General features: G+C 39.2%; 1 protein-coding gene across 11 annotated transcripts in view; it reads right to left on the reverse strand.

Annotated features, from left to right (window-relative positions):
- LOC117407249 (dystrophin-like) overlaps positions 1-26162 on the reverse strand; it is an 809654-nt gene that overhangs the window by 83750 nt on the left and 699742 nt on the right. For 7 of the 11 annotated variants that reach the window (XM_059028873.1, XM_059028880.1, XM_059028876.1 and 4 more), the window contains 2 exons: positions 8741-8800; positions 2617-2695 (listed from right to left, as the gene is read on the reverse strand). In XM_059028873.1, the coding sequence (XP_058884856.1) occupies positions 2617-2695; positions 8741-8800 (139 nt within the window). The remainder of the gene's footprint in view (positions 1-2616; positions 2696-8740; positions 8801-26162) is intronic. The other 4 variants (XM_059028879.1, XM_059028881.1, XM_059028877.1 and 1 more) reach the window with 1 other exon arrangement.

The following is a 26162-nucleotide window of genomic DNA, read 5'->3' on the forward strand; positions in this document are numbered from 1 at the left end:
CTACAGCACTCACCCATGACTGGTGTCAGTGTTTGTGTATTGTGCGTGTACTATTTACTGTGTTTATTATTTGGGACTGCAACCTGTTTATTTATTCCAGTGCATTACACATTGCTGTGTATTGCCTGGAATTATTGTTTGGTCACCAGACCCGGATTATAATTAAAAACCTGTTTAACGTGGATTATTATTATTATTATTATTATTTATTTCTTAGCAGACACCCTTATCCAGGGCGACTTACAATTGTTACAAGATATCACATTATTTTTACATACAATTACCCATTTATACAGTTGGGTTTTTACTGGAGCAATCTAGGTAAAGTACCTTGCTCAAGGGTACAGCAGCAGTGTCCCCCACAAGGGATTGAACCCACGACCCTCCGGTCAGAAGTCCAGAGCCCTAACCACTACTCCACACAGACAATTGTCTGTCTCCTGAATATGCACTGCATCACTCCTGCACTGCCACTTTGCCACAGGTACAAAATATAATTTTAAATGAAAATACATGTCTGCATTCAAAACTACATTTACAACATCTACATAAAATAGAAGTTCATGACAGGTAAGATATATGGAATTAGCTATAAGCCCTTTATGACCACATGGAATTGGCACCATTTTATTTGCAAAAAGGAAAGTCAAACTGTTCAACTTTTATAATTTACTCATGGAAGTACACTCCTACTTATTTAATGATGTTGTCTTAGTCATGAAGCAAAGATGGTCTGTGATGGCATTTCTTAGATCTCTCTTATACTGCAAATGCCCTGCAGAGTCAAGGATGAGTCTAACCTACTTAATTCTCCTTCGGGGATATAATATCTGAACTTCCAGACCGTGGCGGAAGAACTGAGGAATATGCAGATGATTTAATTAGCTTTTTAAGATCAAGATGTCAACACTGTATCATTAGTCAGCCTTCAGAGACGTGAGGTCACAATGTGACAACATTTTTTTCCCAAGAATCTCTGTTTTCTAGAACATTTTTAAAAAGCTGTTAAAGAAAAAAACCTAAACAAGTGCTTCGTTTTAATTTGGAATTATGACATATTTAAAAAAATGTTCCTGTCATTACTCTCCGTTCAGTTCTTAAAAAACAGGTCATTGGCCATACATATTTGCGAACAAAATATTTGGCGAATAAGATAAAAAATACTTTCTTATGCAGTGTTGCTTTACTTGCAGTTTTAGTTAAGTTACTTCAGGATTTGTCTCGCCCTGTCTACACTGAGTATTACAGAATTACAATAACGATACAGTGTTAGGATAAAACTTCCAACAGTAGATCGTATAATACAGATGAAAATATTTACTGAAGTAAATAAAATAAAAAAATACAACATAATAATATTTATTAGAAAACAGCTGTTTTATAATGCTGGGTAACTGCAACAAACACTGGCTATGGCCAAAAGTTTTGCATCACCCTATAGGATTAACACATTTTGCTTCATAAAGTCGAATAAAACCTGCTGAATAATGTTACCTAACATACTGAATTATATACCGATTTGTAGTTTTCCATATATTATATGGCAGCTTCCATGTATTTGTATTTTAACAGTGTTTTTCCCTGGATTTAATGTAAATCGTGTATTTATTCCTAGATTTAACCAAAAAAAAGTTATGATATAGCTTAAAACATAAATGTTAACAAACACATTCTTAAAAGTTTTGAAATGTGTACATTTTGTTGGCATTGTAGTATGCAGAGGAGGCGGGGAAGCAGAGAAATTGGCTCTCTGAGGGTAACAGCAGCTCTGCAGCACACCAAATCAAGAGCTTCAATGGGCTCTTTTAGCTTCAGATTTAGCTGGTAAAATAAACATAAGCTCCATTTTCAGATTTAATTGCTGAACGATCTATGTTTTTCAGATTTATCTGTTAGGTAAAAGTTGAATCGCCAAGTGTAAAAAATGGATTTCATTTCACTGATTTAAAATGTATGCTAAGTGTAAGGGGGGTGGCATATAAAAAGCCTACTCACCACTGTTCTAGTACGTCCTTGTATTGAAACCCTCTCTCATTCACACTCACATATAATAGGTGCATTTGAGTTTATTCAAAGCTGCTTGTGTCTGTGAATATTAACTGTAGTGGAATTTACTTCGTACTCCAAAAAAACTGCTGTGATGTGATGAAGGTAATGTCAACACACAACAATTGGAATTTCATTAACCTCTGGGTTTTACGATAAAGAACTGATTAATTTTTTAAAAGATCAATCAATTGCAGCCAATTAGTTATAGTTTCACCCTTGCTTTGTAAACCTCCCCCCTGAGGCTTACACTGTTGTATTCCATTGAAATTAGCATGTGTAATTTAATAGAATTACACATCCTGCTTGAAACTGTGTTGCTGATTGGTACAAGTTATTGTTTTATCCCAGTGTAAAAACAAGCACTATATTGGCAACACGTTTTAAAATGCATTGCACTTTTTTTGGTTGATTAATGCACCTAGGCCAGCTGCTCTACAACTTGATGAAATGACATGGTATCATCTGCAGAAATCAACACACCTCATCTCCTGCCATTTGCACCGACTGGTGCTGGCATTACACCTGAGGGAAGGTATTTGGCATGAAGTCATTACTGTGTTAACTTACTGGAGAGGAAGTGCTGTGATGTTGGGCCAAAGTCCCTGTGGGCTTCATGCAGCTGTTTTAGGCGCTCCTCAATGGACACCTGGAAAAAGAGGAGGGACTGTTAAAGCACATGCTGCATGGCAATTAAACCCTAAATATCTTTCTCATAAAACAGGCAATCTCCCACAACAGCATGAAGCATAACAATTGAAAGCATGTATTGCCCTAAAGCTATAATTATTAACTCCTGAACTCTAACTCAGAAGGCAATCAAAGGATATTGGTCAGTAAAAAACACAGCTCTACACTGTTTATCAATAATTCTTGAATTTATTTTAATCAACCAGAATGGAAAGACAAAAGACAATCCTGTTATCAAAGCTGATCTTCTAAATTACCTTTAATGTAAACACAGGTTATGTACAAAGGGGCAAGGGCAACACAAGGTTAGATAAAAGGAAATGAGCCACTGGTAGGATGCTGCTACAGTGGTAACATTTGAAAACTGTTGACAAAATAATGACGTCACAGAAATATGAACTGATACACATGCATTAGTAACTGACTGAATGGCAGTGACACCATAACGAGCTCCAATGTGCTGCTGTGCAAGTCGTTGCTGGTAATGCTGTGGTAGAATGGTTCTACAAGGGTGATTCAGAGTAAGTATTTGATATTATAATGGTACCTCAAAAGGCATTTTTTGAAATTCTCAAATATTCACAATAGGGCCTTGGCATGGTGTTTATCATGGCCTTACCTCTTAGTTCACATTGCTGACCTGTAGGCCTCACAAACACTGAAGAACCTTGTACGAAAGGTAAACATTAAGACAACCTCAACTGCGGTTTTGAATACAGTTACCCTTAATTGTATCAAATGGAACAGTTTGGAGTTCTTCCATCAGCTCATTTCTTTAGCCAGAAGTGGGTAGCAACACAATTATGCTTCACATCTAACATATTAACTACAGGACTACTTCTTTAAATATCTTCTTTTTCATAAAATGTATTATGCTTTCACATTTTGAAGAAGCCAGCAAGTGACTCCCCACAGTGATTCTGTCTAAAGGTGCTATTGCTATTTTTAGGTACATACTTTACCTGCAAATTATGTAGCCCACAATCATGTTTATTGAAATGCATTTAAATGTACTTTAAATGTACAACAAAGGCAGAACATATGTTTGTATTACTAGTTGTCACACAGTAAAATAAGAAATTGTCTTGATTTGTGTTATTAGACATTTTTGATGCACATAGTTTGTTTTACTGAAAAAGAAGCTTATTTTAAAGCCAGTTCTATACTTAAATGATACTCTTATAGAACAAGAGGGACATACCCATTTTCAGTTGTGCTTGAAAGTAACAAAAACACTAACACTGACAGCCCTGTACCGTTGAATGTGCTGAATATAGACACTATCTTTACAACAAGCTATTTACAAGGATTACACAAAATCACCCTTTGACTGGAGCTATTCCTTAGAGGCCACCAATATATCAGTAGTTATATTTAGAATGCAAGCAAATAATGTTATATGAGGGTCAGTCATAGAAAGCCAGTCAAGGGAAATTCAAATCTAAATGTTTCCAGACAGTCACAAAAATAAAGGCTCAAATCTAACATGAATAAAAAAAAAATCTTTAACACCCTTTGTTTGAAATACTGCCCTTGGGCATGCACAACTTGACTGAGTAAACTCGCCATTCTCTACTGCTGTCAAAGTAGTGTCCAATTTGTTTCCATGTGCAAGTCTCAGTGACTCAACTGGAGAAAACTCAATTCACTTAAGGCAACTGAAAGTTCTCAGCCAAAGCCTCCTTTGTACACTTCACTGTTTGTGCAAACCTGGCTATGTGTCAACTTAGAAACAACTTTTTTCAATTTTAGATGGGGTGCAGACCGACTGCACTATGCCTGCAGCACAGCTGCATTACAAATACAATTAATAGTTTAACCCATTTAATATAATTACTGTCTAACTGAATCAACCTCGCCTACTGTACCTTGAAAAATGCCAAAATGAAGGCATACAATCATCATTTCAAAGGGTTCTCCCTGTACATAATCTGTAAATATTGTTTAATGTAACCTTATCTTCATTTCTGTTCCCCACTACCTTACTAATGCTACAATCTATGTGGCATGCAAAGCTGAACATCTCTCAATGACCAGACTAAAAGCTGTTTGTTTGATATGTTTACTTAAGACACAAAGACAGAAAGGCACAATAAATCTTAATGATGCCAAGTAAAACACCTGGGTGGCTAAGGGAGGCTGAGTGTCTGGCTCCAGAAGCTGTGTTGAGATTCCATAGCTGACTCCCAGGCCTCTAGAATGATGACTAGGCATAGTGCCACCCAAAGCTGATATACTGGTAATCGTACAGTACAGTGATTCAACAAAGACGCTGAAATTCTGAATAGCTCAGTGTGCAAAAAAAACCCCACAAAAGGTATGTAAAGGATTGTGACAGAGAGCGAATGAATCTGAGTCAACCATCTCCCTCCCGACCTGTGAGGGCATGGTATAGCAGGAACAGTGTGCCCCGGACTGGATGGTTTGACAGTTCATTCCAGGGTCAGTTGGAAGTCGCCCATCCAAAAAGGGGGCGAAGCCACAACACTAGAAGTCAGCGCTTTACTGCGGTAGGCGATGTGTCAGTCATGGATTGGAGGAGACGTGATTGCACTAGCTACCGAAAGGGGCGTGACTGAAGGTACATCAAGGTGTGTGGCCGAGAGGTCTGTTGCTTGTGTTATAGTTACGTGTCAACCTGCAAGGAGTACTGTGTAGAAAACAGTGAGTTTTTGTGTGTGTTATTTGCCAGTCTTGTAACCTGTGTTATTTGTCAATTGTAGACGGCTAACTAATGCGGGAGCTGTCGCTAAAAGCCAGCACCCACACCGGATCACTCTACACAATTGTTGTCACGAATAAACTGTATTGAATCACCACTTGCACTTGGAGCACTCACTGTTGGACTTGTGATCGTGTGTGTTTAAAAGTGTGTGTCTACTGCTATTATTATTTTGGGATTGAACCCTGTGACAAACCTGAGCGATACATATCATTTTGTAGAGCCAGGTATTATTATTTATCAGCAAATAAAGAGCTTCTTTTTCAGTGTAAACTGTCTTGTGTCTATCATTACTGAGCACCGCATCACCACTGCACCTGTGCACTACAAACCACTTTGGCACAAGGATACACCTTAAATGTTCGTAGAGTACTGTTGTTATTCCACAAATGAGGATAACCAAATAATCCATCGTTACTGTTATTAAAGACCGGATACAAATTGTTTAAAGTCAGTTCTATTGAATATGAATTGATTTTTTATAAGGTTCTATTTCTCAACAGCACACACAGGGTTATTCAGAGTGCCATATCAAAAAAATATACCAGGCAAACCAGATACCAGTAGATGAGACTCTGAGACAGCCAAGTGTGGGGTGAATAAATACTACCATTACAGGTGTTGGGTAAACAAAAGAATACCTGGAGCCAAGCACACAGAGGCTTTGGCTTTGGAATGGAAGACTGTAACATGATAATAGAGGTAACATTTCCCTCGTCTCTGCTGACTTTAGAGTTTTAACGTTCACTTTGCATTTATGCACTGAAGCTTTTTAAGAGATTGCTATTCATTTTATTCAAACTTCTATTGGCTTCAGACAACTTGTTGTCTTCATAGACAAGACATTGATCCCAGCTAATGCACAAAGGAGCAGATGGAGTAAATGGTGCAAACTCCAATCTGCAAATTATTACCAGGGCCTTTTTCAAGAACTCCAGGTGCACGCAGATTTGTTTAACAAGCCAAATGTGAAACCACAGTGTCTGTTCACCAAAACAAACCCACATTGCTTTATATTCCTGTTTGTACTGGAAAAATGATAGAGACTGAAATAATATGACTTGCCGTTTACTGGAACTAGCATGGAGCTAAACTTTTAAATATTACCTGGAGCTAAACTTTTAAATATCTCTCTGTTTGTTTACAACACAGACATTACACATATTATATTATGAAAATTTTGAGTAAAAAAACCCAAACAAAAAACACCTTTCTAAACTGCATTTTTTGTCAATACTTCTATATACGTTATGCTTTAATGTATTAAGGATCTGTCTATTTGCTCTCCACTGTCTCAACTCTCTACTGAAATAAATGCATTTATTTCAGTAGGCTGTCATGGATAGAGACAGGATTGATGGATATGTATCTTCAGATTGTAAATCATTCCAGATCTCTTGACAAATAAACAGTTTTTTAAGAAGAAATGTCATTATATTTGCTTAAATCTAGGTAATACCTCGTTGTTAGGTAACATTTGACTAAACCAAAAAGTTAACAGATGAAATGTATTTTTTGTGTCACTAAAGAAAGACTAACTTTTCATTTCATGAAAACACACCTCTAACACAGCGTTAATCCTTTTTTAATTGTAAAAGGTGTTGGTTCATAAGAATATAAAGCTATCAGATTTAGGAGTGAGATACAGAGCCTCCTTTCACAAGCTGGGATTTACTGGTTAATTAAATATGATTCAAACTTCAAGAACTTGCAAGGAGTTGTGGTCTCCATCTGCACCATGAAAACAGTCTGTAAAACTTAATTTAATCTTGTTCCAGTACCTTCCTTAACTAAACAGCTTCAGAGAGCTTCAAGAGATCAAACTTCAAGGTGGCAGACCTGAAGGTGTCTCCAATTTTCTTTAAAAACTGTAGACCTGCGTTAGCTTCTGACTGTTTGAGAGATGTTCATAAAAAGAGTAAGAGAGTGTAGTGAGGCTCTCATCATTAGTGAAGTGAAGATGCAGTCGACTGTGCTTAATCAAAAGCCCCTTAATGATACAGTGGTTCCGCCTAATTGACGTTGTATACTTAGGGGGCATTTCCATTTCCTATCTATTGTACTGTACATTGCATGGCTTAATTGAAATCCTGCGTTCAGTATTTTTTGGGGGTAATCTAGAAAAAAAAGGCTTAATTGTAATTTATCTAACATGGATAAAGGTACTAAATGATATCCAATATCTAACCAAACATTACCCCTAGCAACAGCAGCTTTATTCAGACATCAAAACTTCCAGTCTGTAAACTAGAGAAAAAAAAGTTCATCCTCCTTAGCACTATACAACACTGTTGATAACACCCACATGAATTTGAGCCACCCCATACCAAAAAAAGTAGTCAATATTTCTTTGAATCTTTCTTTTCTTTATCGTGTGTGAAGGGGTATTCTGTATTGTACCTTGTGGTATTACTGAGTTCTGCTTTCAATATATGGGAATACATTCTAGCAGGGTGTCATGCTATATGAATTTGTAGGAGACACATTATTTTTTTTGTATTTTTGGTCTTTCTTTTTGTCTGCTTTATAAGCTGTTGCTTGGTTGCATTCTTTTTTAAAATAAGTCCAAAATGATTGGAACATTTTGAAAGGTTCTGACCAAGGTTAAGCATCATTCAAGGACACATACTTAGTGAAATGTGACTGCATTTAAGCTTGGTATACCATTTTGTATGGGGGTGTTTTACAAAGCTTTTTAGTGTAATTGTGTAAATTATTAAATTATTATATTTTGTTTTCAATGTGAGATATGTTTACAGAGTACAGAAGGAGCAGATAGGAACTTTATATTATATTACTTTGTGGGTCATAAAGCAACATTGTGTATTTTGATTGAATCTCCCCCCTCAGTCAGCTACAGGGGCTTTCCAGGGTTTGGTAAGTCAATGCTGACGATGAGGGGGGAGGCAGCACAGCCTAGAAAGATATAAAGAGACAACATTAACCTGTACGATAAATTACAAGACGTTCTAATGACTCAAATGCAATGATCTGACAATGATTTGAAATGGGAAGGGAGGATTGAATGGTACTACACGTGACATGTCTTTAATGTAGGACGGGGCACAATGGGATGAAAAGAATATAAATGTAGGTTTGTATTTCCACAGAGGTGATTTTGAATTGGTATGATACAAAGGCACTTGTATCAAACAATATAATCCAGGATGGACATACGTCATGATACGGGATAAAACGTGGGACAAGACAAAACATGCATTTTTGTTTCAGGGAAATGGTTTGCTACAAGAATACTCTGTAAAACTGAAGCATATACATTACCTTGGAGATCTCCCCTCCCTCCTTCATTTGCCCTGAGTTTCTGGAGGTTTCCTTGGAAACCTGATTAGAGTTATGGAAACAAGAAAGCTCAATTGTATCTTTTAGCTTTACAGAACTGTTGAACATTGTAATTACTTTCAATTAACATATCTCAAAGGTATTTAACGGAGCTTAAAAACCTTTTGATGATGCAACACAACGTTGCTGCAGTGTTTGTGTTCAAGATAATCTTATGATCTTTGTAATCTTGTGATTCATTTTTTTATTACTTAATATGGTGCAATTCGAGAGTGCATTAGAGCCCACAGATCTCAGTCGGTCTGGATACTGTCTCTTTCGTCAGTTTGTCTGTCCACAGTATACATGTACAATCATTCTGTTGGTTTTTACAAACGTCTTATATTTCACCCCTGTGACTAAGCACACATGTCTGTAATCAGGAATATTTTTAGTTTTTTTAGTCAATGGTCACTGGATGTCAACAAAATCAATTGATATGATACAGTCCATTGATATGATACAGAAGCAATTCAACTCCTCACACACCTCAAAGAGTACAACATCCCTTTTTAGTTGTGGTCTCGTGTCACCCATCATCCAAGGACACTTACTTAGTAGAATGTGACCACATAAGCTTGCTATAATATTTTGTATGGGGGTGCTTTTCAAAGCATTTTTGTGTAATTGTTTAAATTACTATTTTTTGTTTTCAGCATGAGCTATGTTTAATACATTACAGATAGGTTGTTTATTTTGTAGTTATAATTTAAGTTGGAATATATGAAATTAACCATCAACTACCACACTAACCCTGGCTAGGATTGGTGCCTGTGAGCATCCTTACTGGGCTGTTTCAGGGTTACTTCCCTTGTTGGGCATCAAACTAGCTATACAGTATCCTCAGGTTGAGAATACAACTCAGTACCAGGAGTCAAGTGAGCTACCTGGCTTCCACAAGATAAATACTAATAATTTGTACTGTAGCTTATAAATAAAAATCAATTCAAGTCATTTTTAAGGGGCAAACAGCTAGAAAATTGCATTTTTATGCCACTTTACAATTTGCTTACCTTTCTGTGATGTGAGAGTTTTCTTTTTTTCATCAACTTTAAATCAATACTATTTATTTTTTCACCAGGGTCATTCCATGAAAATGATATGTTTGTTATATTGGTAAGCCATTGATATTCAACTAACAGCAAGACAGAGATGTTTGTGATGATATGTCTATCAGAGTACACAGAAGATTGATCATCAAACAGGGCCTGGGCTTGGGCTTGCCAGTAATTTGATACTGATGATAAAGCAATGTACTTTTTTTCCATATGTAGAGAAATCCCATGAGTAAAACCTATACTTGACCATATCTGAGGTTTCAAGGGTTGAATACATGTAAACACTCATATGCATTCTTAGCAGTAGATAATAAAATTGGATTCCACCCTCTATATCTGTAAATCAAATAAATCTGATACTTAATTGTGTAATACAGTGCTCCTTCATTATACGTCATCTCTTTATACAGTGGAACAGGTTTTATGGTGTTATAATATTTATTTCTTAGCAGACGCCCTTATCCAGGGCGACTTACAATTGTTACAAGATATCACATTATTTTTACATACAATTACCCATTTATACAGTTGGGTTTTTACTGGAGCAATTTTAGGTAAAGTACCTTGCTCAAGGGTACAGCAGCAGTGTCCCATACTAGGGACTGAACCCACAACCCTCCGGTCAAGAGTCCAGAGCCCTAACCACTACGCCACACTGCTGCCCAGTCATGGCTCCCATTTGCCCCATAATGCCATTGCACTAGCACTAGTATTGTCATTATATGGTCTCTGAGCCTTGTAAAGGGGGAGCACTGTATAGCTAATTTGTAACCACATGAAAAGGCTCTCCTTCATTGACTTGGATATGACCAAGTAGTGGAAAGCTGTTCTGTACAAATATACCTTGAGAACCGATCTCTGTAATCTGTAATGGAACTTTATTGAGAGAATACTAGAATGCATCAGCGTACCAAAAATAAATACATTAATATCTAGCTACTGTATCCAACACAAATGGTGTTGGGACTAGTTTTTTGTCAGCGTAAACTACCGGTACTGTAAACAATATCCAACAAGATTGTACTCATACTTTTAACAGCCATATTGTATTGTGCCCATGGTGTTCTTGTACAAAATAACATTGCAAAAAAGAAAACCTGGCACCTTTCTAAAGCATTTCTCAGAGCGTGTGAGGAATTAATTCAAAGCTGCCGAGAAAGCTCCAAATTGCTGATAAATTACTGATCCACCGAGGCATGCCGGTACACGACTGTATTCATTAGGAAGCTTGTTTCTCAGAATGTTCACCCTGAGTGTGCAGCTTTCCCCCTCTGCTGCTGAAGGGCTTTTGTGTTGAATGTCAAAGAAAGTCGGTTTTGATAGCTGAGTATTTCTGCGACAACCTGCGTTCTACATCCACTGAGTAAACAACTGCTGAAAACAGCACACCCACCCCCAACATTCCCCAACCCTATAATGACATATGTAGAAGGATTTCCCTCCCCTGGACTCCTGAAGCTGAACAGCTGCGTTTTGGAAAAGTCTACAAAATATGTGAGAAAGAATTTACAGACTTTTTGTGTCACATTGTAGTGCAGTTTCCAGAGGTATGCCTAATCTACACTTCCTTCTCAGTTAAACTAACACACAACCAGTATACTGAAATCCATTAACAAAACAACTGCCCAGGGTTAAATACACTCCTACCACACCCCAGCTCTGTATGAGTGGCTGGCCAATCCTGAGGTATAATTACAGTAAGGAAATAGATATCCCTCCCCTGGCTAGAGTAAATAAACATTCCTGTCCTATTTCACCCAACATAATTTCAATCAACATTACTCTTCCCAAACCATCCATTCATCCAGTGGGAACAGTCACAAAAGGGATAACAAAACAAAACCATAAATGTAGCAGCATCATTTTAGCTAACAATGCCATGGTAGTGTATGGAACAATAATTAACATAAACTAAAAGTAGAACACTTTGGCTTGAAAAACTGGAGGGGCACAGCCCCCCCCCCCCCCCCCCCCCCCCCCAAAAAAAAAATTGTGCTCAAACCCGTTGCCTAATTTTAACAATTTTTATGTAAACATTAAACTAGCTTTCTAACATTACCAGATCTTTCATCACAAACAGTTCTACGCCAGATTGTCACAATCAAGAGAGCCTCAAACAACACCTTACAGGCAAGGGTCTCTTATCGACGGACAGCTACACCTGCACTAACCTGAGCGTTTGAAATGGAAGTATCGTCACACTCTCGTGCTGTTAATAACGTTCTGAACTACAGAAGAGTCAGGTTTGGTTTCTGTTGATGCCTCTGGTGTTGGGCGTTTAGCTTTTTTGTTGTAGAAAAACTCCAAACGTAGCTGTCTTTTTGCCATTTTAACAGGGCTCAAATTCACTTAGTTTTTAGCACATATTTTCGCTGACTGAAAAAGTGAAAGTCTCACACGAGAACAAATATATAACGATGAAGGGTCTTAGACACTCTTTGGTTATGTTACTAAGTTTTGAAAGTTTGAAATAAACTGCGCACTTACGTATTTTTAAATAATAAACCCTGGCAACAGTGGCGTATCCAGGATTTTTTTTCGGGAGAGGGTGGAAATGAAAACTTTTTTAAGGTGAGTAGTCACAGTGGTGCAATTGGCAACCTGATTTCTTATTAGTGCATTGACGTTTTATTTTCGAAAAATAAAAAACATTTTTTTTTTTTAACAGAAGATCCAATAACCAAATACACTGTTGTGCAAAAAAAAAAAAAAAAAGATTTAGTTTAGAACACTTCCGATTAAAAACAAAAAAGGAAATACAAAGCAAAGGACTTGAACTTTTAACATGCGCATCAGATTTCAATTTCACATTATGATAATAAATACAAATAACTATATATAATTTCATTTGTACTTATGGTTGTTCATTTTTGTTAACCAGCATTTGGTGTTCAAAGCAAAGCAAACCATTTTATTTAATTTCACAAATCCTGACATTTAATTACCGTTTGACTGACGCAGGACTGCCGGTGGTACCTAATCTTCTGGAGGTTCGGGGGAGGAGGGACTTGTGCACACAGTTGCATTAACTACATTGTATAACTACAGTGCCTTTAAAAAAAAATAAATGTACGAACAGCTGATCCAACAAAAAACTTTGGTTGATTGACAGCAAATCCAGCCACTCGTTTTTATGGTATCACACTGCACTGACATTCGCTAGCCTATCACGCTTTGTTGAGCTGACAGACGAGCTGTAGCCTAAACAAATAATCAGAATGAAAACAAATAGGTAACCAAACTCAGGAATTGAAACAGTTTTGCCGTTTCTCTCTCAGCAGCGTCCAGAACTGTTTTCATTCTGATTTATTTCTTTAGTTATTCAATTAATAATAGGTTGTACATTTACCACTCCATCTCCAAGACCTGGATGGGCTTGGTTACCGTCCCTTGATGAAGCTGCCTGCACAATCCGTAAAAAATGATAATTGTATTAATAGGCTGGCCGCTGGGGAGGTCAGCTGGCAGCAAGATATGTCGAGAGGCGAGTGCATTCTACGTTACTATTACATAGTAGATGTCCTCTACCCCATCTATGTGTGTAGTAGCTAGGCTACATAGCATATACAGTAATCATAGCCTATATGTTACATGCATCTGTGTGTGGGGTTGAGCGAGTGCAGCTTGCTTATGTATTCTCATTGGTTGATAGCAACGCAGTAAATAAAAAGTTCGCTCTGTGAGCGAAAAGAAAAATCAGCGCTGCCCGTGCCGCGTTCGCCCCGCTCGCACCGCGTCCTGTGTGAACACACAGGTAGACTATAATGGGAAGCGAAAAATATAACAATATTGCAATTTCTTTATTTCTTACACATGTTTCACTGTGAACGATCCTAACGCAGCGGCTAAACCACTGCCTGGCAGAAATCTGGAGAGGCACGTGACCAGGCGCCCCCCCCGTCGCCACTGCTTTGTATAATACTGTAAATGCCTAATTCATAGTTAATTTCACATATCAACATTGTGAAAAACCACTTTATGGTAAATATTAAAAAGGAAATTATACAACCTTGTACTATACCCAATTAAAGAATTTGCTTTAAAAAAAAAAAAAAAAACAATATTTTATAAAAAAGGCCATTCCTTTCTTTTTGATTGCGTTTGCACCAACAACTCAATAGCTTTTAAGTAAACTCCAAGCAATTCATCACTTTCATTTACAATGATAAAATGTAATGAAGCATTACAAGAATGGCTTTGATTTGGCCTTCTTGACTCACATTGCTTGATATAGTCTAATTTATTTAGAACATACTCACTGAGTGTTTATAAGCAATCTTGTCCATTCCACAGAAGCCAAGCACAGGCATTCAATCATATCGGGCTAGCTCAAATATACCGACTGCTTCCCAGCCAATCAATGCTAATGGGTCATATTAAAACCCTCTTTCTGACTGCTGATGCATTACGAGTTTCTCCTCCAGTCCATCAAACAATATTACTAATTAATGTACCAATAGACTTTCTGCACCCAGTACATTAATGCTAATTATTACAGGTGCGACTTTGCATTAAGACTAAATGTGCACAGCTTTGAACTCTTTCCAGGAAAGGAGTGCACTTGACATTTACAAAAACCATGACTCTCCGAGCGTAGACAACTCAAAGAGTCCCTGTTAAAGTGGAAGCGATGACAGTAAGTAAAATTGCAAAATTGGTTAGAAGCTACTGATTTTCAGGATAAGGCAGTTATGAAGAGCAAAAAGACAGATTCAAATGGTCTGTCCCTATTAGAGGGAGACAGAGTGCTTCCCAGTGATAGCTGAAATAAAATAAAAACTACTGTACCATTGAAGGGACTGAAAAAGGCTTCTAGTCAAAATCCTTTTGTCAAATCCTTGTATTAAGTTTCTTTTGTGTTACTTCCTATTCTACCATTGAGTTTTTTTTTTGTTCAAGGATAATTTAAATATTAGGTAAAGCCATAAATGTAAAACAAGAATGTACATTTTTGTGAACAATAAAGCATCCCTAGGAGGATAATGTAAGGGGAATGGCATATCACACGAGTGATTTGTAAACATGAAGTAAAATTAATATGTGAAAAAGTCTAAATGTAACTGTTAATTCTGCAAATATAGATAGCCCTTCAGATGCTTTTATGACGCCTTAATATAAAAACCAGCAACTGAAGACTATTTTCTTATTATTATTTCTTAGTGTTTTCCAACCCACTGTGATGATAAAGCTCAATTTTCTATGTGTTAAGCTTCATAGCCGGTGGGAAATTTCACTGGTCTGATTATGGGCACATCTAACTTGCCTGTCCTCTAAATAGGACGCAGCAGTTTGTTGCCAAAACAATTTTTTTCCTGTGAAGAAATATTGATTTAGAATGTATCAGATTACATGAATACAGCTTGTGTTCGGATTTCTTTCAAAGAAAAATGTATTTTGTACTTAACAGGTTATGAACATAACTGATCTAATTATTTGTTCAATTAGACATATTTAATATTTTTCAAGGTCTTTTACACTTGATGATTTAAAAAATAAGCTTGAATCAGGTACACTACTTATGAAACATTTTGAGGCCTGGAGAGAAGTGTTAAATGTGTCCAATTAATAAAATAATTAGAACAATTAAGTAATTGGGAGCTCAAGTAGAACGAAAGCCAGAAGACACTGCGGCCCTCCAGGAACTGAGTTTGACACCCCTGCTTTAGGGGAAACTGGATCTTTTTATGAGTGTTGGGAACAGCTGGACAAGTACTCGACTCAGAGCTGTTTGGAAAGAAAATGTATTAGAGACATTTTCTGTCTAAAGAAATCCATATATAGATCATTTTTTCTGGTTACTGAATGCTTTACTCAGACACATTCATCAAGTATTTCTTATTCTATTAAAAACTAATTGTTCTTCCTAATTAAAAGCAAAACACTCATGTCAAGGTCACCGTTCTTGTCACTGGCCCCTTCTAATTTTGTCCACAATTCAATTTATGACCTTAGGTCGTAGATAAATGATCGAGTAAATTGCTTTGAGGGATTTTTATTTGTTATTAGTACATTCATCACAATTGTATTGATATAAAAATGTTGACATTTAAGATAGACAGATAGATAGATAGATGTAGACAGATAACACTCCTTTTCATTAATGAACACATTTTAGGATTTTTCTAGACCTGTAAACTTTAAGATAATACAAAACTATCATACGGTAAAGGTTAACTTCAATCAAAATCCTGGGTCGAGATGTGACTGCTCTTGTTGGCCTCAATGCAGGTCCACTTGTTTCTAGTGAAATTATAGTACAGAGGTGGCCAAACTGGGGAAGCTATTAAAAAGGCCAACAAGATGCTCAGATATATTGTGAGAAGTGTTGAATTTAAATCAAGGGAAGTAATGTTAAAACTTTACAATGCATTAGTAAGACCTCACCTAGAATATTATTTTCAGTTCTGGTCACCTTGCAACAAAAATGATATTGCTACTTAGAAAGAGTGCAAAGAAGAGCGACCAGAATTATTCTGGGTTTGAAAGGCACGCCATAAGCAGACAGGCTTGAAGAATTGAATCTGTTCAGTCTTGAACAAAGAAGACTATGCGGCGATCTGATTAAGTGCTTGTTCGTTTCATGGAGACAATGGCATTGAGCAAACCATCCACAAGTAATAAACAAAAGTATGAGGCTTTAAACCAGAATGGGAGGAAGAATTTGCTTTCAATGAAAACAGTAGTAGACTGTGTCTCCTTTACAACAAATCGCTTACACACTGTAGTCTGTACAAGGCGAGCAACCTCAAATGTCATTATGAAACAAATCACAACACATTTTCATCTGATTATTCTCCTGGATCAGACTTGAGGAGAAACAAGCTAGCCTCTTTAAAAGCATGCTTTACCAGTCAGCAAATGCTCCTTTTGGCATTTAGTAAAGAAGCTGATGTAACAACTCAAGCGAGTTTTGTATGGCATGCATGGATATCGCTCATGGCAAAAGTCCTTATTCAGATGAATGAATCTTTTAGAAAATTGGAGTGTTGGTGCTAGTCTAGAGAATGCATGTTTAAATGTTATATTGCAGGTCTAAAATTAATATTATATTTACATATACAAGACTTACACATGACAACCGTGCTATCAAAAGCCCCAGCAGTCCAGGCGTATCTTTTGGTCAGTAGCTTATTTTGAACGTGGAGGTGGCTTACATTGACCGAAAATGAGCGATCAGCAGACACAGCACTCAGCAGGGGACAGGCAGAGGCAACGTCAAGTTGAAACTGCTCTGCTTACCTTTTAATTTTAACATGTATTCCTGAATGACATAGTTTAAAATAAATAATTTTTGGCACTGATGTACTGTATTGTTTTGGAATTCTTCTATAAAACAACTCACCTCTTTAATATTACACGCATATTCAACATGTGCAGTCTGCATTGTATGAGTGACATTCCCATTAAGGCAATCACAGCTCACAGAGGTAGCAAAATAGCCAATCAAAGCACACAGGATCCGTTTTCTTACGCACACGTGTAACAGCACAGAACACATAATTCATAATTTTGATTAGGATAGCGAAGCAAAGGCTTATTTAAACTATTTATTTTACTTTGTATAAAATTTAAAATCTAATTTAAAAGCGAAAGGTTGAGCCAGAACACAGAAGATTCCAAAATCATAAGCCAGATGGTTATTTGTCCAATGAATAATTTTGACGGCAAGGCAACATGTCTGATTTGCAACGTCACTATGACATGCTGCACAAAACAATGCATTTTGAGTTTACTGGAAATGAAACAAGCTATGAAGTCTCTATCAATAACTCAATTAGTCGGTACCCAATAAGGCATTAGAAGGGGACTGAGTGGATAAGCTACAAGAAATTGATAAATCAATTATTATTATTATTATTATGATTATTATTATTATTATTATTATTTGTTTATTTAGCAGACGCCTTTATCCAAGGCGACTTACAGAGACTAGGGTGTGTGAACTATGCATCAGCTGCAAAGTCACTTACAATTACGTCCCACCCGAAAGACTGAGCACAAGGAGGTTAAGTGACTTGCTCAGGGTCACACCATGAGTCAGTGGCTGAGGTGGGATTTGAACCGGGGACCTCCTGGTTACAAGCCCCTTTCTTTAACCACTGGACCACACCGCCTATAAAGTGCTAGTCGACAATATATATAAAACGTGCACCAATCAAATTAAAGTGAACAATTATAAAAATAAAACATACAAGTGACAAATAAATACATTAAATATAACGGGCATTATTGACTCTTTTACAATCTTAACTGTCTTTTAATGAAGATGAAACAAAAGAAGATTTGAACATGAATAATTAACATATTACTTCTCTCTCTGTTGTGTGTGATTGGTGTGTGTGTGTGTGTGTGTGTGTGTGGCGAGTTTGTCTGTACTTTACTGTTTCTCTCTCTCTCGCTCGTGTGTGTGGCGAGTTTGCCTGCACGTATGGAGGAGCGACACTTTTTGACTTTTAACTTTTTGGGAGAGAGAGCTAATAAAAAGAGTGGTTTTAACCGCTATTAAAACCAGCCCTGTTCTGCCTTTTCTCGCCACCGCTGGAAACACAGCACACAGTCGCTTCATTGTTGTCAGAAGTGCAGGCGACTCAGGCAAGGCAGATACCCCGACACGCACTTGGAAGTTGGTAGGGGAGAGTGTAGAAATGCAAAACTAGACTTGCCCAAATAATTGACATTTGGCAAAACTAGATTGGCCCAGCATCGATGTTGAAGCTTTGGATGAAACTAGACTCGCCAAAATTAATGGCATGGGCAACCAGATTCGCCTAGCATCGGTTTTGAAGCGTTGGACGAAACTAGACTCGCCCAGGCTAGCCCCGAAATTCAGTGAAAACTGTTGAAAAACCGGGTCAATCTAGATTCACCCAACTGGACGCAGACGAGTGCCGAAAAAAAGTAGTAACTTCGGGATTCGCCCAGAAGCCCTTGGTGAAACTAGATTGGCCCGGGCAAAACTAGACTCGCCAGACCACCGGGTTTTTTAGCCCTTATATATATATATATATATATATATAATTTCTTTTTTATTTTTAACGGTGCGGCCCACCAAATAAACAGTCTTAACTTAAATGGCCCTTGCTGACAGATTTTTCCATTCAAACATTTTTTCATAACCAAGTAATTCAGCAAGATGTATTTATTTTGCATTAGTGAATCAGTGAATCAAATGAACACATCTGTTGAATTGATTCACTAAACTGAATGAATCCAACAAATCGAGTCAGTAAAAAGAATCTAACTCAACACCACTAGTTTTTAGGCCAGAAAAAGAGGTTGAAATAGTGCGTCTATCAGTGATTAAAGCCTGCTTTTCATCCGCAATAATGAATGATCACTTTAATGCGCGCACTAAAATGACCATCCTTTAGTAAATACCATGTGAATACAGTTCATCTCATTATTCTGAACTGGATGCTCACTTAAATACATCAGCATGCATTACAATAAAAATCACATATTACACTATGTAACACAATTTTTGTTCCTGGGTAGTAAGTGTTATTTCCTAATTGCTTATTCCTCAAAAGTATAGAAAATAGCTATTATTCCCCACAAACTTTGCTTTTGTGACCAGACAGTGATATTTTGAAATTTACCTATTTCCAATGAGAAAACGTGCAAATTTGTGTCTTTTCGTTCACATAAAACATATGAATCCAAATTAACATGTATTTATACTAAAGTAATACAAAAATGACTACAGAAGATTTAGAAGCGAGTAGTTTTTCGGGATTTACGATTATACTGTAAATCACTTTCACGAATCAGCCCCCAAATGTAGTCTCCCATCATGTTCTCGTTATACTGTCCTTGGTAGCGGCGTTCAAAGTCCAGTATATCCTGGTGGAAGCGCTCGCCTTGCACCTCCGAGTACACTCCCATGTTCTCCTTGAATTTATCAAGATGAGCATCAAGGATATGGACTTTCAGGGACATCCTACAGCCCATTGTGCCGTAGTTCTTCACCAGAGTCTCAACCAGCTCCACATAGTTTTCGGCCTTGTGATTGCCCAGGAAGCCCCGAACCACTGCGACAAAGCTGTTCCAAGCCGCTTTCTCCTTACTAGTGAGCTTCTTGGGGAATTCATTGCACTCCAGGATCTTCTTTATCTGTGGCCCGACAAAGACACCGGCTTTGACCTTTGCCTCAGACAGCTTAGGGAAGAAGTCTTGAAGGTACTTGAAGGCTGCCGACTCCTTATCTAGAGCTCTGACAAATTGTTTCATAAGGCCCAATTTGATGTGCAGTGGTGGCATCAGCACCTTCCGGGGGTCCACCAGTGGCTCCCACTTGACGTTGTTCCTCCCCACAGAGAACTCGGTCCGCTGTGGCCAGTCCCGCCTGTGGTAGTGCGCCTTGGTCCTTGCTGTCCCAAAGGCAGATAGCAGGGAAACTTGGTAAAACCGCCTTGGAGACCCATCAGGAATGCCACCATTGCAGCCTCTTGATGTCATCTCAGAAAAATGCAGATATGTATCCACTTAGGCAGCTGGAACTAAACTGAACTGGTGGGCTTAAGGCCCCTGTATTTATACTACTATTTATATTACTGGAAAGTTCTAGAAGTTACTCCAAGTTTACTCAGCACTGAATCTATCTGGAATGTTCTAGAAAATAGGTACATTTCAAAATATCACTGTCCTGGTCACAAAAGCAAAATTTGTGGGGAATAATAGCCATTTTCTATACTTTTGAGGCATAAGCAATTAGGAAATAACACTTACTATCCAGGAACTAAAAACACAAAAAAATTTGTTACACGGTGTTACCATAGTGTGAAGCACTAAATTTAGTGCACGCCATAATATGCCAAGAATCGCATGTGATAATGAATAAAATTCCAATAGTAAATATGGAAATCATGAACATGCACACTAATTGCAATTATCACGCACCATAAAGTTTAGCGCCCTTTCGTAAATGAGGCCCAAAGTGTATAAAACATACAGTATAAACAGGAATAATGGAAAAACACCATAATGTTACATTTAAAGTTAATACACTGTAGATCTACAGTACAATAAAAATTACACAGAAACTGTAAGGCTCTGCAATGTTCTCCCTTGTTCTTGTGTATTTTGCAGCCATCAAGAGATAACTGCTGTACTGCACAGAGTAAGTGCAAGATTCCATTACAATGTTCGAGAGAATTACATTTTTTTTAAATGTCTTGCTCGCAAACTTTTCATGTTTTACAGTATGTGTCTTGCGGCTCTGAGCCATATGAAAATGTTGTTCTGCGGCTCGTAGCGTTAGGAAGTTTGGCCACCCCGTTATAGTATGTACTTTTCAAAACCTGCAAGATTTACTGCTGATGTTCTATTATGTGATAGTACTGCCTGGACAATGGCACTCTAACAGCATGTGGTAACAACGCTTTACTTGTGTATGAATGACCAACCATGTATCTTTTACCCCCTTACTGCACACAAGCCAACAATTGTATTTTAACATTCACAGTAGACCTATTCATTTTATGGGTTTGCCTTTGTTTTGAACTCAAGTACTTGTGACATTTTTGAGCTGCCAAAACCTGAAAACTGCCCAGCTTTTAGGTTGACAAATGTGAAATGTTGTTCAGTCACTACCAGTCTGCTCTTACCTCTTGTATTTCTACAAACCAGAAGCTTAAATTTGGTGTCCTTTGGGGATGTATAATCTGAGTCTATGCAATGCTGATTTTTTAAACACGTTAACAAGTTAAGTCCTAGTGCCTACATCATATTATGTAAGAGTATTTGTAATCAGTGCTTTCTTCCCGAAGGATGTCAGCATTTTTTTTAAATAATGGTTTAGAGCAGGAACATGTTTCTGTTGATGTGTAAAATGTGTTGTAGCATCACTATGTTTAATCTTTGGACATTGTGGTTTCAAAGCATGTTTGCTGATGATGCACATTCACAAGTCCAAATTTATAATTTGTATGTTTAAATCCTCTAGTTTCCTTTACCTAATGTTTCCATCAGGCCTTCTGCTAAGACATGAATTATGAAACACAAGAAGCCTTTGTCTTTGCTTTTCCTACATTATGAATACCATTATTAAGTGAACATGGAAACAGTATTAAAACACAAGTCATTTTTTGCATTCTGTTTTTTTTATGCTATTGAACAAACAAGAACATATTTCCAAGCTACAAATTAAACAAATGTCAGCACACATTAACCACAACCTTGCCAAATAAAGCTGCCATTGACTGTCTGTCTTTCTTGCTAAAACACATTTAATATTTAAGCATAGTTGAAAATAGTTTGAGAAACGCTGAATAGGAATTAATGACCTTCTGAGGAGGATACTGTGTTATGACAACCGCAGGCAATGGTGGCTGTGGCAATGCGCCCCGCCCCTGTGTGCATTTGTGTGTTGTGTTGTATGTTGCGTGTGTAAATGTTGGTGTATAGATTGGTACACGGGATATAAACGGGTCTGTGTTTCACGTGTATTTAAAAAGTGTATATTTGTATTTAGGCACGGGATTGCACATCACGCACGTGCATTTAAAATGTAATATGTGAGCACGGGGTTGCACAGAATTAATTCACGTGCTGGGATTCAAGTGAATAATTAATTTAGTAATTGAATCCCAGCACAACAGTGTATATAGAGACACGTAGCACTCAGTCGGGGGTTAGGTGTTCGGTGAGTGGAGAACGGGTGAGAGAGAAGGAGAAATACATTTAAATATCAATTGCTATTACGTGCTGGTAGGACCAGCACGATACTTGTTTATTTAAAACTCACCGTGTTTGTTTGTGTGTCTGTCCGTTTACTGTATAGTCCGTTTTGTTTGTCTTTTTATTTTGGCGTGTAGTGCCGTGTCCTGTTTTGTGTACCGTTTAAAACCTTTTTATTTGTTAATAAACGCTGAGTGCAGCCATTGCACTCAGCTCATCACAACCACTGTCTGTGTATTCCTTTTTCTGGTCTGACGCCACCCACTCTGGCCGTCTTTGTGACACGTGGTGTCCTGCGTGGGATCGACAGCGCCTCCAGGACTCAGGCCAGAGCAGGAACCGCAGTTTTGGATTTAAAAAAAAAATAAAATAAAAAAAAAAATGGCAGAAGACGCCATCAAAGTGCGGGACTGGATGCTGGAAAATGCTGGGCTGGAGGCCCAGTCTATCCCAGTAGTCGTCCAGTTCCTGGAGTTTATGGACAGAGAGCGATGGGAGGCATATGCAAGGGAACAGACTGTAAGCACCTGGGAGGAAGGTGTGGGGTTGGTCCTCAGCTACCTGGAGGCAATTATAAGTGGAACAGCAGCCCAGGTAGCAGGTCCACCAGCAGAGGAAGAATGCCTGCTGTCCCCGTCTCCACCAGCAGAGGAAGAATGCCTGCTGGTTTTGCCTCCACAGCCCAAGCGGGAGGAGCCTGAGCGTCCACAGCCCAAGCGGGAGGAGCCCGAACGTCCTACGCCTGAGTGGGAGGAGCCCGAACGTCCTACGCCTGAGTGGGAGGAGCCCGAACGTCCTACGCCTGAGTGGGAGGAGCCCGAACGTCCTACGCCTGAGTGGGGGGAGCCCGAACGTCCACAGCCCAAAAGGGAGGAGTCGGTGCGTCCACAGCCCAACAGGGAGGAGTCGGTGCGTCCACAGCCCAACAGGGAGGAGTCGGTGCGTCCACAGCCCAACAGGGAGGAGTCGGGGCGTCCACAGCCCAAAAGGGAGGAGTCGGTGCGTCCACAGCCCGAAGAGAGGGAAGTCGGGGCTTCCACAGCCCTAGGACCCAAGCTGCCAGCAGAGGGTGAATACCTGCTGGTCCCACCTCCACCAGCAGAGGGTGAATGCCTGCTGGTTCCACCTCCACCGCAGTGGGAGGACTGCTTGCCCCTCCCACCTCCACCAGCAGAGGGTGAATACCTGCTGGTTCCACCTTCACCGCAGTGGGAGGACTGCTGGCCCCTCCCACCTCCACCAGCAGAGGGTGAATACCTGCTGGTTCCACCACCGCCAGGAGCAGAGGAGCTGGAGCTGCCTCTGCCTCCACCACCACCAGGAGCAGAGGAGCTGGAGCTGCCTCTGCCTCCACCACCGCCAGGAGCAGAGGAGCTGGAGCTGCCTCTGCCTCCACCACCGCCAGGAGCAGAGGGGCTGGAGCTACCTCTGTCTCCACCACCACCAGGAGCAGAGGAGCTGGAGCTGCCTCTGCCCCCGCCACCGCCCGGAGCAGAGGAGCAGGAGCTGCCTCTGCTGCCCGTACCTCCGCAGGGAGTACGGTGGCCGGAGCCCCAGAAAGGGGAGCTGCCGGCCACGAAGAAGGGGGAGGAGGTCTGGAGACCACTTTCCCCAGCAGCAGTTTCGCTGCAGGAGTTCTTGTGGCCGGAGCCCCACAGGAGGGAGCTGCCGGCTACGAAGAAGGGGGAGGTCGGGGGACCACCTGCCCCCGCAGCTTTTTCGCTGCAGGACGGGACCAACAGGCTGTCAGCCGTGCCACTACCGGCAGGGGTGCTGACAGCATGGCCAGCCATGGGCCCACTGAAGCCTCCCTTCCCAGCCCGAGACTTTGTCCTGGACTGCTGGGTTTTTAAGGGGGGAGGTGGCCGTTGAGGCCATGTGTGCTGCGCACAAGGGGGGGTATATGTGGCAATGCGCCCCGCCCCTGTGTGCATTTGTGTGTTGTGTTGTATGTTGCGTGTGTAAATGTTGGTGTATAGATTGGTACACGGGATATAAACGGGTCTGTGTTTCACGTGTATTTAAAAAGTGTATATTTGTATTTAGGCACGGGATTGCACATCACGCACGTGCATTTAAAATGTAATATGTGAGCACGGGGTTGCACAGAATTAATTCACGTGCTGGGATTCAAGTGAATAATTAATTTAGTAATTGAATCCCAGCACAACAGTGTATATAGAGACACGTAGCACTCAGTCGGGGGTTAGGTGTTCGGTGAGTGGAGAACGGGTGAGAGAGAAGGAGAAATACATTTAAATATCAATTGCTATTACGTGCTGGTAGGACCAGCACGATACTTGTTTATTTAAAACTCACCGTGTTTGTTTGTGTGTCTGTCCGTTTACTGTATAGTCCGTTTTGTTTGTCTTTTTATTTTGGCGTGTAGTGCCGTGTCCTGTTTTGTGTACCGTTTAAAACCTTTTTATTTGTTAATAAACGCTGAGTGCAGCCATTGCACTCAGCTCATCACAACCACTGTCTGTGTATTCCTTTTTCTGGTCTGACGCCACCCACTCTGGCCGTCTTTGTGACATGGCACATAAAACACATGCTTTATTGGGGAAAAGCACAGTCAGAATAAGGTGATCCAAGGTAATCAACAGGCAGTTGAACTTCATTGTCAGTCTTTGCAACAAACAAACCAACTAGTTCATAATATGCCTCTTAAAAGAAAAGTGAAGGTTCAGAATTTATATCTGTGTTTGGCAGGACTAAAAAAAAAAAACCTCTTTACCCCCTTCTACAAACACACATACACACAATCGTACAAAAACTGATAGCATCCAGAGACAACTTTAAATAATTAAATATGAAAATGCATTCACATAAATTTAATTTGCTGTACGCCACTTCCAAACAACTGCCAATTTATAATCCATTAAACATCAGCAATCTGAGTAAAATCTATCTTTTGAATTTCCTGCATTCCTTTGATAAAGTTATAATTAAACATCAGCAATCTGAGTAAAATCTATCTTGAATTTCCTGCATTCCTTTGATAAAGTTATAATTAAACCACAATCAACTTCAAAATGAAATGCTCTTCATTCTGCAATATGTATGTTGCTGCTAACACTTTAATGCTGTAGAGAAGACTTACATTTTTTTATAGGCAAGGTGATTACTAAACAATGCACCACAGTTAAAAACCAAAAAAAATAAAAACCTTATCAAACAACATGTCTTAACATGTCTTAGATCTTCCCAGGCCATCGGATAGGTCACAAAGGCTCTGTGGAGTGTCCTCCCAGCTCATCGGACATGACTCCCTTCAATTACTTTATTTGGGTCCACACTGAAAAACCTATGAATGCTGTAGAACATTACAGGACCAGGATCCAAATATTCACATCACAGTCAATGTTTTGGACCAGCGGTACTCACTTGTGACTCTTTCGATCCATTCCATACCAGGACATGATTCTGACCATGTCCTCACTTTGAGCTTCCCAGAGCTGTTCCAACCCATATCTTTTTACCTAGGTGCTTTAATTACAACGTTGTGCATTGGTAGTAAATGGATAGATTTTTTGGGGGGGGGGTTAGGGTTAGGGTTTACCTATTTTTGAAGAGTGGGGAATTATCAATTCAAGGATACCAAAATATTTAGTGAGCAAGCGGTTTGA

Source organism: Acipenser ruthenus, chromosome 8 (genome assembly GCF_902713425.1).
Source record: "Acipenser ruthenus chromosome 8, fAciRut3.2 maternal haplotype, whole genome shotgun sequence".
Taxonomy (NCBI): domain Eukaryota; kingdom Metazoa; phylum Chordata; class Actinopteri; order Acipenseriformes; family Acipenseridae; genus Acipenser; species Acipenser ruthenus.